The sequence below is a fragment of the Falco biarmicus genome, chromosome 7 (genome assembly GCF_023638135.1).
Source record: "Falco biarmicus isolate bFalBia1 chromosome 7, bFalBia1.pri, whole genome shotgun sequence".
NCBI classification, from domain to species: domain Eukaryota; kingdom Metazoa; phylum Chordata; class Aves; order Falconiformes; family Falconidae; genus Falco; species Falco biarmicus.
In genome coordinates this window covers 61329416-61343675 of record NC_079294.1, presented here as the reverse complement: position 1 = coordinate 61343675, position 14260 = coordinate 61329416, and the positions used below count along the sequence as shown (strand labels likewise).

The 14260-nt window shown below is 47.2% G+C and overlaps 1 protein-coding gene across 4 annotated transcripts in view; it reads left to right on the top strand.

Moving 5' to 3' along the window:
- The first annotated feature begins 355 nt into the window (after positions 1-355).
- The window catches only part of MINAR1 (membrane integral NOTCH2 associated receptor 1), a 33876-nt gene continuing 19971 nt past the window's right edge, over positions 356-14260 (top strand). For all 4 annotated transcript variants that reach the window (XR_008823141.1, XR_008823140.1, XR_008823139.1 and 1 more), the window contains exons 1-3: positions 356-512; positions 7121-9465; positions 10951-11205. Coding sequence is in view for 1 of the 4 variants with exons in the window: in XM_056347143.1 (XP_056203118.1) it covers positions 7168-9465; positions 10951-11205 (2553 nt within the window). In the remaining 3 variants the exon portion in view is untranslated. The remainder of the gene's footprint in view (positions 513-7120; positions 9466-10950; positions 11206-14260) is intronic.

Genomic DNA, 14260 nt, shown 5'->3' with positions numbered 1-14260 from the left:
ACACACACACGCCAGCGGGGCTGGCAGCGCCGGGGGGGCTCCTGGGGCCCCCGGGACCCCGCGCCGAGCCGCCCCCCCCCCCCCCCCCCCAGCTGGCCAGGCACTAATAACACAGATAATGAGAATGGTTAATTCCCAGCGGCCGGAGCGCGGATCCGCCGCCCCCCGCCGCGCACCGTCCCTGCGGGCAGCGCAGCCCGCCCGCTGCCGCAGCGCCCGGGGCCGGCCGGGGCAGCCCCTCCCGCAGCGGCGGGTGCGGGGGGGGGGGGCGGCGCAGGGAGGCTCGGCCTGTGCAGCCCCCTCCCCCCTCCCCTCCCCTCCCCTCTCTCCCTCCTCCCATGCCAACCTGCTGCCGCCTTTGTCAGCGCAGCCCGGCGCTATGGCATCCTGCTGGGGCTTCAGGCTCGGGCTCTTCCTCCTCCTCTTCCTCCGGGCTGGGAAGCGGCTGGTGCAGCGGCAGAGCCGGCCGTGACGGCCGCGCTCCCCGGGCCAGAGGCAGGCGGAGCCCCCAGGTGAGCCCCAGGTGCGGGGAGCGGGGCACGGATGTGCGAAGGGCTGGGGGGGCTGAAAGGGGCGCCCAGGAGGAGCGCCCCCCGCCCCCCATCTCCCGGGGCTGCCGGGGAGGGGGCTCCAGCACAGGCTTCCCCCCCGCCGGGTTAGGGCAGGTGGGGTAAGTGGAGGTAAGAGAGCCCCCCAGCCCCTGTGGTCCCTGCCGGGTGCCCCGGGGTCCCACCTCGTTGTCAGGCTCCCCGGGAAAGGGGGGGACTCAAAAATCTTGAAACTCTATCTGCGACTTTGGCGGCTCCGCTTCAGTCCCGCACAGCTGGAGGGGACCAAGTGGGTGACTCCTGGCCTGGGCCCCGGGACCCCTAAACCCCAAGCAGGAGGCCTGGAGGGATGGGGACCGGAGAATCCAGACCCACCGGAGCGAGGTCCGGTGGCAGTGGGGTTGTTAGAGGTTTGCTGTGGAGAAATCCAGGTTGCCCATTGATGGAATAAATCACTCGGGTTTAACTCGATTAGACCTTTTTGTGTTGGTTTGTCAGTGTTTGCAATGGTGTCTCCTTATGCAGAATTTCTTGGGGAAAAATGTGACTTGGATGCACTCTAATAATGCATTGAAAGGACGGAATTTGTGTGTGTTTATATGGGCCAATAGTTGGCAAAGAATAACCATGAACGTATGATGCAGTAATAATTCAAGTAATTTATTGCAGTTTTAGAATGATTGTTTGCACTTTCCCAGATCATATAGATATCTTAACCTGGATTGCGTAACTGAGCAACACAAATAGCCTAATGTTATTGTGCAAGAAAAATCAATGGCAAACCTTGTTTGACTTGAGCCCTGACACGGCTGTGAGGGTACGCTGCCTTTATCCACAAGTTCACAGTTAATTTATGCACTGGGAGCCTTTAAAAACTGCTCAGTTCTTGGGGGGTGGGATGCTTGTGTGTGCTGAAGTGTTGTGCAGGGTCCCTTTACAGCAGAGCCTGCCTCTGTTAAAGAGCTGGGTTTGTAAAGCGTAGTTTTCCATGGCTTGCTCGCACAAGCTGAGAGCCATAAAATAGTAACTTCTTCCAGTGCCGTCCCCACCAGTCCCCCCAGTGAACTGTGGATGAGGTTAGCGGTGGGGTGCCCGGGAGGGTGCGAAGCATGCGTTGCTCCTGGGCAGAACGGCAGCGAGCCGCTGGTGAGAGCAGGAGCACAAGCCGTGTGAGCTCCCTGGCTGCAGGCGTTTGTCCGTGAATAAAAATCACCCCAGCGAGGCAGGGAGCCAACACACATCTGCTACCTGCCCCAGGGACCAGAGCCCACCCCGCTGCCACACAGCCGAGGGAACAGTCTGAAGGAGACTGCCCATGTTGGGATGTTCAGGAGGACTTTTCTCTTCAATGAAAGGTGGAGAGAAGCGATTGCCATTGTACAGGCAGGGCTCCAAAGTGCGCTTTTTAGTTTTCTTTTTAATGAGTGGCAGAAGGCAGGGGGAGGAGGAGGATTAAGGTGTGCGGAAACGGGTGTTGTTTGCCCGAGTGCCAGCTCCCATGTGTGTGCGCGGCGGGAGCCAGACAAGGCTCAAGGTGCTCATTCGTTCGTCGGAAATTTCTTAATGTTTTGACAGAGAAATGGATTTGTGAGTGTGGGGAGAAAACAAAAACTAAATTCCATCTCGATGTGTTACATGTTCCATGTGAGGCATGCATTGCCTGCCTTGTTTTATAGTATCTGGCGTTGGGAAGACAGGCTGAAAGATTTATGAGCTCAAGTTAATAGTAAACCAGCATATCACAGACTCTATATTAATGTTCTCCAGCGCTCAAGTAGCTGGCTCTTTCTGGGGGAATTTATGCAAGGATCACTCGCTCTGTCTGTCGCAACGTAATGGTATTATAGGGTGGCCCGTTAGTCACCATGGGGGGAAGCAAAACAAGGATGCTGTTTCCCTCTCGGCTGGTAAATCAAAGGGAGAGGGGAAATAATGACTCCAGCAACTGCATCTGTGTATTAGCTGCACCTGCTGTGAATATTGGGAAAGGGGGAGAGCAAATGTCAGAGACACAAAGAACAGGGAAGGAAATGAAGGAGGAAATAACGGAGGAAGATAACGTGGTCTGTCTGCCAGTGGCCATGATTCAGGCTCACGCAGGCACCTTGCCACCCAGCAGCTGCTCAGGGATCTCGAGTGGTGGGACTTTCTCTTGAATCCTGTGCTGGGATTTATCTGCCCCAGTGTATGCTGCCCTTAGCCTGTGCAGTGAGTGGGGCAGGGTTTGGGCTGAAGGTGCCTAGGGGGAAAGCAGCCAGGGCAACTGAGGAGCGGTGCTAATTTAATGAATTCCTGTGAATGTGAATTTTTAGGGTAGTCAGGAGGTGAGGGGCCCCCCTTCCCCAGCACTGATTTGGGAGGTGGTGAGGAGGGAAAGCGCGTTCTGGCATTTCTGCGGGGAAGCGAGCTGCATGAAAGAGTGTGCAGGTTCCCCAGGTCTGGAGGACCACAGGTCTCACGGAGGCTTGATTCCTGAAGACACCAGAAAATAGAACAGTATATTCCCTTTGTGCAGCAGAAAGCACCATTAGGGATGGAGGTTGCAGTCTTAATATTCTTGGTCTTCTCCTCCAGAGGCTGAGACAGTGGGTTAATGGTAAGATGAGAGCTCAGTTTGTTGCTCTTGGTGCAGGGAAAGACGGCATTGATTTGTGGTAAGCCTGGAGCTCATCTGCGTGCAAAGGGAGTCAGACCCCATCGATAGCCGTGCAATATGATGCTGTACAAGTCCATGCTGGGGTGGAATTGTGCTATTAGAGCAGCCAATGTTGAATCTTAGGAGGCTGACTCAAAGCGACCCTCCCAGTGTTAATATAACAAAATCATTGAAGATGAAATGTTAAGTGGCTCCTTTGGTCAGAGGCTGTCTTGCTGAAGATAAATAAGCTAGATCCTGTCCCTGTGTCTGATTAGCTCCATGTCTCTGGGGACCAAAGTAATTTTGGGGGTGATTTGAAGGGTGCATATGGCTGCTGGTAGTGAAGGTAAGGCATGAGGACGTTGGTGGAATTGAGGCCATCCGAGGAGACCCCGTGCTGTTGCTCTTGCTGTGGGTGCTTTCACTTGCTTTGCTGCTTTTGTCTGATTCATGACCCTGTACCCTCTTTAAAAGGCCTTCGTGTGCTTATTTCGGAGCCTTGCATTTATGTGCCATGTCCAGGTCTATTCTGGTCCTGCTTTGAGAGATAATGAATGAATGTGGACATAACAACTGAGATGGTGCGTGGCCAAGTGCTTGGCACCTGGGATGTGGCAGCTCCCAGGGTGACTTGCCAAGAGGTACCTGTCTCTGTCGCAGGCTGTTAGGAGGCTTGACAAGAGACAGAGGAGCTTAATGTGCCACTAAAAACCTTGGCACCGGGTTTTTACATCCTTGACCCAGGCAACAAGATTTCGAGGCCCTTATATATTATCCTTATGGGGTAGTACAGCTTATTCTTCACAGCCTGAATCTGTCACATGCTCCACTAGCAATGTTTCTGATGCGCGGGCACAAGGGAGCACGCATTTCCATGTCCAGGCAGGTACCTTTCACACCTAAAGTGCACTCACACCCGAAAGCTGTTTGTCAACAGCCAAGGAGTGAAGAGGAAAATTTTCTAACTCTTAGCTCAAGGTCTACCTATGATTTTGCAACCTGCCTTTTCAATTCCCACCTCCCGCAGGTGAGCCTCAGTTGAGCAAATTGGCCGAATTCCCACGTCAGCAGGCTCAGCTCTCTCCGGGTCACCCTTGTTTTAAAGCCTCTGTCACCTCCCTGTCCTCTCACTGCTGTAGAGCTGACTGCCACCTCCCAGGCTGGGGTCTGGGAGCACAGGGTCCAACGCTGAGCTAAAGCAGGTCTAGCAGGGCTCCTCTGCTTGGGATCTGTGCTTCAGTGCCACTGCCTTACTGCTTGGGTATGGATTGGAGTCCCCAGACCAAGGCTCCTTGTCCGTGCTACATAAAAGCAATGCAAGATTTTGGGGTATGCAGGGCTTCCACTGAACTTGTCAGCACTCAGCACCTTTGAAAATCAGGCTGCACCCAAGTTTTACAAGATCCAGAGGGCTTAGCAACCTGAATTGAAGTTAAAACCTCTGATGGGAAGGGTATGCTAAGAATGGCTTGGTACAAAACAAAAAAGTTCAAGAAACTGTACCTAGGATATCCTCATTGGGATGAGAGAGTAAAGGCAGAAAGGTAGGGAACAAAATGGGTTGACAGTTTTAAGAAATATGATATTGCAAACTGACTACTTGCATATTTTAGCAGGAGTGTGAGCGGGGAGAAAGCAGGGTGCTGGCAGGCGGGTGCGGACAGCACAGAGTGTATATCAGGCTGTGAAGATGCATGTCCAGGTGAGGGTTTTGCAGGGAGCTGCGGAGTTACAGATGGGAGAAGATAGTTGCTTTTGCTGATATTCAGCCTGGAGGCAACAAAAAGACAGATTTCCACTCAGGCCCCAAATGGCAGATTTATAACATGTAAAAAATTGACTTGCAGTGCCAGTCCCCTGGCATCTGGGAAAGCCTCTGAGCCCCACATACGAAGTTTACTCTGGGAGTGCTTGGTGGGTTTGGTGGCAGGCAGGACAGTTTGGACCTAGCTTGGGAGCTTCATTGTGTAACGTTGACAAGTCAGAGCAATACAAAGGCAGGCTGTTAAAAAGGCTGTTCCTCTGGGCACACACTGTTGATAAAAAGGGATACAAGCATCCTCCTCCGGCTTTTAGTATTACTTTCTGGAGCCAAGCACTGAGCAATATATAACATTTTTTCTCTTTTGTCAGTTTGCAGGAGAGTTGTGCTGCTATGCACAATAGAGGAGCTTTAAAAGCAAACATGCATACAGCGAAGGTGTTGAAAAATCCCTGTAGCCTTTGGTTTCTGAGAGTTGTGTTTACAATCACAGACATACATTCACATTGCTGCTGCTCAACTTCTGATCATACGCAGTGGAAAGATGCTACTTAAATAAACAGCCAAGTCCGCATGGAGGTTTGTTTCATATTCTTATGGGCAACCCAGTGGTTTTTTCACCTCCTGAAGATGCTGCTGTGGCATTTCCTATGAAAGCTGATGTACGCTGGCTTCTGACACAGATAGTGATCACCAGCGTGTGATATCAGGGCAAGGTGAAAGGCTACAAGCAGGGGAACAGGAGCCCTGTATTCTTGCAGCGGTGCTCAGAAGTCCTGGGTTTTTGGCTGGGAGGTGATGTTTTAAATGAGTCATAAGAAACCTTGGAAGCCTGACTCTTGTGCTTCGCCATTTGGGTGGATATTCTGCATTTGATGAAGATGGAGAGACTAGTTCCAGGGGTTATCTAAGGGTGGCAGTGAATGGGGAAGATACCATACCTTTTTGGGGAAGGGAAAATATTTTTGTCATTCCTATCAGTAAGAATAACAAAGACAAAGTGAGCGAACACAGGAATTGGCAGGCTGCATCATCCCATGCTGTGTCTCTCCTAGTAGCCGACAACAGAGACACCAACAAGGATATTCACAGTAGGCAGATGAAAAATAAATTGCCCCCCATCAACATCCTTTCCTAATCCGTAATACCTAGAGGTTGGTTTCAGCTCTGGAAGTGCAGGGGTTTATATCCTTCCCAAGATGTTTGCTAGCATTAGCTGTGCTTGTCCGAGCTATTCTTGTTATCCACATAAATGTGCAGCCTTTGCTCTCCACCTCTGCCCTATCATTTTGGGCTGGTGAATGGAGCTGCGCTCCCTGGGTTTCTCTGGGAGCGCATCCCTGAAGAGGATGTTCTCTGTCCTTGATATTTCTCAGTCTTCAAAGCTACCCTGATTGGCAGCTAGCCCTCTAGCATCTGCTGGATTGGTTTCAAGGTTCAGTGGGAAATTTTTTAACTCTTTCTGTTCTTTTCTAAATGTTGCACTTTATAGCTGAAATGGGACTCACAGATTTTTTCGCATGGGATCAGGCAGCTTTTTCATTACTGAATCATAAACTTAAGAAAAGATATTTCTGGAAAAAGTGTCATGGTAGAGCAGAGGAGAAAATAATGTTTTAAAATAAGCAAGATGGTACTTATGTGCTCAAATAACTTCTGAAAGCATGTCAGAAGTTTATTGTCAGAAGAATCTTCCTGAGAGCCATTTGCAGTCAGATATGAAAACAGCTGGGGTTGTCATGGTGTGCTAGATCATCTCTGGTTAGTCTAGGCCTAGAATTATTATCAAACAATTTGACGTGTGTGTACTTTCAACCTCTTGCCTGTTGGTAAGAAATTCTGTAAAAGCCCTGTAGCAAGCAGGCTGGGACTGTATATCTGCCATCAGTGCAGCCCCTCCAAAGCTTCTGCTGTTTATTCACTTGCTCACTTTAGTAGACACTGACATAAATGAGCCTCCTTGGATGAAATCCTGATTCCATTTAAGTATTGATTTCATCGATGCTAGGATTACCGCCTGGAGTCCAGAAATACAATGATGGGTTGTACAGGCAAGCCCTCGAATGCATGGCTAGGGAGTCAGGTCCCATCTGTGGCTGAATTACAAGGTTCTGGATATTATCTGTGGGTGACTTAGAATCTTTTTTTGTTTGCTGTTGTGTGTTGCTGTAGAAGTGGAACGCAGTTCCCAGACTAAACCACAAAATACGCTTAGAGGCATGGAGTCCAACCAGGATTCCTCGCTCTTCCTGGTGAAGATCTTGGAGGAGCTGGACACAAAGCAGAATACTGTTTCTTACCAGGACCTCTGCAAGTCCCTATGTGCAAGGTTTGATTTATCCCAGTTGGCGAAGCTCAGAAGTGTGCTGTTTTACACTGCTTGCCTGGATCCTAATTTCCCAGCAACTTTGTTCAAAGACAAAATGAGATGCACTGTAAACAATCAGCAATCAAAGAAAATCATGGTTGCAGCAGATATAGTAACAATATTCAACCTCATACAAATGAATGGGGGAGTGGCCAAGGAGAAACTTCCAGTTGCAAGGCAGAAAGTGAAGAAGAAAGAATCCTTTGAGTCCTGTAGATCTGACACGGAAATCTGCAATTTGGCAGACTGCGTGCCCAACTGCGAGCTGAATGACCAGGAATTCAATCGGGGCTTTCCAGTTAGAAGGTCTTCAAAATGCAGAAAGATGGACTGCAAAGACTGCCAGCAGTTTGTCCCCTCATCAGAACCCAACTTTTTACTGGGGGTTAATAAGGAGATGAAGGGTCGGGCTGCTTCTCTGGACAGGCTGCAGGCGTTGGCATCCTACTCCATCGCCACGTCTCCACCATGTGAGATGCAGAGTACGTACTTCCCCATGAACATTGAAAATGAATCTATTTCAGACCAGGACTCCTTGCCTATAAGTGCAGGAATAAAAGAAACTTTCATTTCGAATGAGGAGCCGTTCGTGATGCAGTCATGTGTCCAGAAAAGAAATATATTCAAAGAAGATTTTCATAATCTGATTACAATATCTCCCAACTTAATACCGTCTAACAAAAAGTCAGAAGATGGACACAGAGAGCCTCAGAACAGGAAAGAAAGCTCTAAGCAGGCTTTCTTCAACCACAGCTTTGAAATGCCATACAGCAGCCAGTACTTGAATCCAGTTTATTCTCCTATACCAGACAAAAGACGAGTGAAGCATGAAAGTTTAGATGATCTTCAAGCTTCAACGTATTTTGGCCCAACTACCATTCTCGGGCCCCAGGACACCAAAAAGTGGACTGGAAAGCCAGCCAAGCAAACTGCCTGGCCAGCTAAAAGCTGGAGTTTAAATACTGAGGAGGTACCTGACTTTGAACGGTCATTTTTTAATAGGAAGCAGTCTGAAGAGAAGCCACGATACCAGAGTTCAAACAATCCATCTCCAAGCTTCCCTTCAGCTGACAGGCATCAGTCCTACCTGAACACGAAGGAGCAGCAACCAATTATGCAAGCAAACTATGCTGTGAAACCAAATGGGCATAAACCCAAGGAAATCCCTTCCATTCTAGATGTGGAGAAACACGAGCCAGTCAAAAAGTTTAAGGATAAAAGTATCAATTGTACTTCTGTTCAGATCTTAAGCATCGACAGGACCACGAGTGTTGGGACACAAACAGAGCAGCAAGGTCTGGACCACAAGAAGTGCAAGGATTTGTGTGCGGCGGGCCAGGCCAAGTATGGTGAGCGGCACTCTCTCAAGCAGTCAGATGATGACTCCGAAATTGTGAGTGATGACATCAGTGACATTTTTCGGTTTTTGGATGACATGAGTATCAGTGGGTCCACAGGAGTGATGCAGTCTTCGTGCTACAACAGCACTGGTTCCTTGTCTCAGGTGCATAAATCAGACTGTGAGAGCTCACCTGAGCACAATTTGACTAAAATCTCCAACGGGAATGCCTGTAACAAATTGGATAAAGTGGTCCGGGCAGATATCAGCAACACAGATGATGAACTAAAAACGAGTGTCTGCAAATTAGTTTTGAGGATTGGTGAAATAGAAAAGAAACTGGAATCTCTCTCAGGCGTCCGAGAAGAAATCTCCCAAGTCCTGGGAAAATTAAGCAAGTTGGATCAAAAAATTCAACAGCCAGAGAAGGTCAGTGTACAAATAGATCTCAATTCGTTGACGAGTGAGGCTGCATCAGATGAGAGTAACTCCCCACAGATATTTCAGTGCCACAATACTCCTCATGGAGGCAAACTGGAGAATAATCCAGAATGGTGCTGTTCGGATGCCAGTGGAAGTAATAGTGAGAGTCTTCGGGTAAAAGCCTTAAAAAAAAGTTTGTTTACGAGGAGGTCATCGAGATCATTAACAGAGGAAAACAGTGCAACTGAATCCAAAATAGCAAGTATTTCAAACTCTCCCCGAGACTGGAGAGCTATTACTTACACCAACCAAGTTGGCATTACAGAAGAGGAGATGAAAGAGAGAGATGGAGGAGAAAATAAGGACTGGCACAGGAAATCTAAAGAGGTAATTTCAACTTTAACTCACATAATAAGCACTTAAAAATAATCTAGTTATGAATGTCTTCCATAGTCATCACAAGCCTCAGGGTATGACAACATTTTGCCCTGCCGTATTATGCTTGTCTTTATTGTTATCATAATTGAGCGATTTTGTACCTGTATGTTCTGGCTTGGTAGCTGTAATATGGTCACATTGTTCTCTAAAAGCTTTGCTCTTTTGAAAAGGGGGTGGGGGGGTAATGTGAGTGACGTCTTTGGAAGGTGATGGTATTCTTCATCATCAGTGGCTATGTAAGGGGGCTGGGTAATTAACTTGGTGAAAAGGTTGTGGGGAAAATTGAAATTCTCTAGTGGTTGTTTTAGAAGGGGTACTTTGAAACTGCATTGTGACGGCTTTTATCAGAGAAGTATGTGCATATTTAAAAACCAACCAAATAGATTCATGGATTCAAATCCCTCAAGAAAAGAGTCCTTGTACGTGTACCGTGAGACTCTTAACTGTAGTAATGTTCTCTATATCTGACTTTCACGGTCATTTAAATGAGTCTTAAGCCTCCCATTGTGGAAATGCAGCATAGCTGTGGGCTTGTTTCGGTTGGTCAGAAAAACTGCCCATCCCTCCTAACAGCTGCCCACCACTGTCTTCACAGACCCCATAGCTACTGTGGCCATCCTTGTGCTGGGCTCTGGTTGTTGCTCAGTTGAAACTGTGCATGGTGTGGGCAGTTGTTTCTGTTTCACGGACAGTGGAGAGGGTTGGGGGTCCTTCAGCTCTCTTGTCAATCAGGACCACATGATGGGCATGCTGTCCTTATGATGGGGAATGAGGGCAGAGAAGGGTTGAGAAAGGAGAGGAAGAAGTTTGGTGGAAATAAGTGTAGCTGGGTAAACACGGAACTATAAACCGTGGGTTGTTAGTAGGTTGCAGAAGAGGAAGAAGGTTACCCTTAGTAAGCCCAAACCTTGGCTTTTCTGTAAACTGAACTGCCCAGGATGAAATGGTGACTTTGCAAGTCCTCACTCCTGCAGCAGACCATGGCTGGCACTGGATGGGTACCATGGATGGTATGGTGTCAAGGGCGTGCTGCATGGGGGCTTTCCTCAAGACTTCTTCATGTTAAGATTGATCTGGAAACAGAAAACTAGAAGTGTGCATGGATGTCTCAGCTTTTCCAGATCAGATCAGCTAGACTTCTCTGGATGCCAGGGCCGTTTTCAGGATTGTTTTATAATCTGTAAACAGTACAAAACCTAAATTTCTTCTGCTGCATCAGCTTTGTGTTCATATTATAGTGAACATGAGCTGTAAAATACCTCTTTGGTCTGGTTGTGAGGAGGTGGGCAAATGGATTAAGGCCATCCAAAACTTTTGTCCTAGGTGGTACTTTTTTAATAAAATGGTGATTCTGAAAGGAATATCTCTGTCCTTTGTGTTTAACCCCCTCATAGTCCTGTTTCTTCTCTCAAATTCTTTTGAACCCTATTGCAGGCAGACAGGCAATATGAAATCCCACAGCCACATAGACTCTCTAAACAACCAAAAGATGCTTTCTTGATTGAGCAAGTCTTTAGTCCTCATCCCTACCCCGCATCACTCAAGTCACACATGAAAAGCAACCCGCTCTACACAGACATGAGGTTGACAGAGCTGGCTGAAGTGAAACGCGCCCAGCCATCATGGACCATAGAGGAATATACAAGGAATTCAGGGGATAAAGGCAAGATTGCAGCATTGGATCTACAAGTGAGTCCCATTTGTTTAATGTGAATGGCTTGATTGCAAATGGATGTTGCTAGAATATGTGTTTAAGAAGGGATTTGGATAGCTCAGGAAGGAGCTATGCAGCGTTGAGCCTCTAATCTTGCTGATCCCTATCCATCCTGGCCAGGGACAAAGAAGAATGTGGATGTTTAATTGCTGAATGGTGATCCTTGACAGGTTGGTGCTCCCAGCTTATTCTGCAATGGAGAGATGTCTGCTAAGCTTTCATGGTGTTGGTAGCTCTAAAGAAGAGTTGAGGGATAAAGGGATGCAGAGTTGAACCAGTCCCAAACTGCAGCAAGGCAGAATGGTGCAGGAGCTGGCATTGCTGCTTTCTCTTCTATCCTTGTTCTGCCTGAATTATTCACGGAGAATTTGTTAGGTCTTTTTCCATGTTGTTAGGAACATAAGACATAAAATACTTGTAGATGGCATTCAATACCATGACTGTTTTTGAAACACATCACTGTTGCAGCTTTGAAGTGGCTGTTGGAAACCAACATCATGTGAAGAGCAGATCAGCTAATGGGCATGTCTCGTTTGCATTTTAGTCCAGCTTGGAAGGGAGCAGGTTCTTCTGCAACAAGCAGAGCAGAGGAAGTTGCTGGGAGACAAATTCAAAATTTGATTTAAATTTTCCCAAACTGTAGTGTATTTGAAATCACAATCCTGATATATAATGGGCTGCCTGGACCCGGGACTGAGTGCCCATGTTGGATACTCTGTGCCATGTTGGATGCATGTCTAGCCTGATAAACACAGGACATCTTCTGGGAAGGAAGATGTCTGAGTACAGGTTTAAAGAGGAAGCATGAAGAGTGACATCCAAAACGTGTAAAGACCAAACAAATGTTGCAGTATTTGGTCATGAAACCCAAAACGCACCACATAATGAAATCCACACTGATGTGCAGATCTCTGTGTATCATTTACATGCACTTATCCAGCAGCATGCTGAATCAGTGGGGGGACTGGTGCTGCCCACGGGTGTTTTGGGCTCCTTGCATGTGTATGCGTGCCCCAGAGCACAGCAAGCTGTCTCAGCTCGCTACAGGCTCGGCAGCGGTTGGGGTACACTGGCCTACAGCTCGGGGCACATCAGCATGGCACTAGCCTGGCTCTGTGACCAGCGGTCTGCTTAGTGCAACCCTACCCCAGCCAACAGTCTGCTTGTCTCCAGAGCTTGTCTGCCAGGGAAGGTGGTGTGCAGGAGCCCGAGACCTGCTGCTTCACATCAGCGTTAAAGGGCTTACTGAATTCCTAACGCTGGCATTGCAGACTCTGTGCCAGAGTAGGAAAAGGCTGAAAGGGGTTCCTCTGCAGCAGGCAGTCACAAAGCATCCCTTACCTGCTGCGCAGAGGCAGCAACGGAGGTGATATTTGGGAGCAAAGCTCCCCTGGGAGAAGTGTTCTCCATCTGCTCCTCATAGGGCTGTTTCGTTCCCCGTAAGCAGCTCTGTGCGACTGTGAGCAAACCAGAGAAATCGGCTTATTGCCATCATTTATCTTTAGGATAAAGGTGATAAAACTTTACTGGTTTGATTCTCTGCCTCCAAAAGGACTGCCAGAATTGCAGCTACTCCACAAAGCCCATGTCTAGACTTTATAATAGAGCTTACTGACAAACTTAAAAAATAGACACAGACTGATGAGTGGGTTTTTTTTCCCAGTGATTAAGTTTATTAGAACTGAAAGTAAATACATTACGCTTTAATGAACATTCCTACATATGGCAACGAAACGGGAAAGGAAGCTGATTAACAGTAATGGGCCTTTTTAATAATGTATCTTCCTTCTGAAGTAGTTAAAAGGTCAATACCAAGGCAGAGAGGTCCAAAAGTGTAATTTCCTTGAAGCGTAGCATGGCTATCTTTGGGGTTTTTCTACCTTTATGTATTGAAAATTTCTCCTGGAACTTGACAAGTCTGCTGGTTTTTTCTTCAAAAAGAGAAACTGCAAAGCCAGTCAGGCCAAAGTTTGTCCCAGGTGTGGGGTCTGTGTGAGGTGTCACTGCTTTGCTCTGTGTATGATGATCCACTGGGATGAAGCATTGTCAGGCCATTTTCTGATGCTTCTGGAGACGATGTTGCTGATTGTTTTTAGAAAGCTGGGACAGGTCATTCAGAGCCCGAACGGTACATTCTCAGACTGTTTCAGCATACTAGTGCTATTGTAGAGCTGTCTGTTAAACAATGATAAAACCATTGCTTAATTTTACTTGTTTGTTTCTGGGGTAGCTATAATATCACTCCCTGTAGTAGTTCTGTACGTGAAGCAAATGCTGCTTTCAGGCAAAGCAAGGTTTCAGCCAGTAGCTCATGGTCACAAAATCTGAATTAGCCAATTAAAGGCTTACCCAAATCCCTCTCAAGTCAGCTGGAGTTTCTTTGTGCGGAGTCCAACAAGCTTTGGATCAGGTCCGTTAGGAGCACAGAAATGGTGTGTGTTAGAGTATGCTTACTGGAACATTGTATGTGGATTTTTTTTTCTTTTTCTTTTTTTTTTTTTTTTTTAAATAAATGGTCTTTTGGAGCCCCAGACACAGGAGGCAGCTTTGAGAAAAAGCTGTCATTTTTCAGAATGTTCTTTTTACTTGATTCCTTTCTGCTGGTAAGTGCAATATAATGCCTAGTTTTTTATTTCCCCCCATTTTCCTAATAGAAAGGATGAAGGGAAGAAAACAAGCAAAGTGGAAATGCAGAGCTTGAAGAGGTTTCAAAATCTTAGGAAGAAAAAACTAAAAGATAAAAAAAGCCCCAAAACAAAAACATTCAGGTGGTTGGCTTTCATTCTGTGACCAATTCACATTCCTTTTAAGTTTTTTTGTTTTGTTTTGCTCACCTGTGTGAAATGAGGGCAAAGTTGTCCATTTCTTAAGCATGTTTTTTGAAATCACCTGCAACCTGGAGACACTCAGACTTTGGCAACAAGCAGAGTGTTTCCTCCTGTGGAAATACAGATTGTGCCATTGGGGTTAAATGGTCTCATCTGTGGAGATGGTCCAGAATAATGTGTGGTAGCAAATATTAAACCAGGT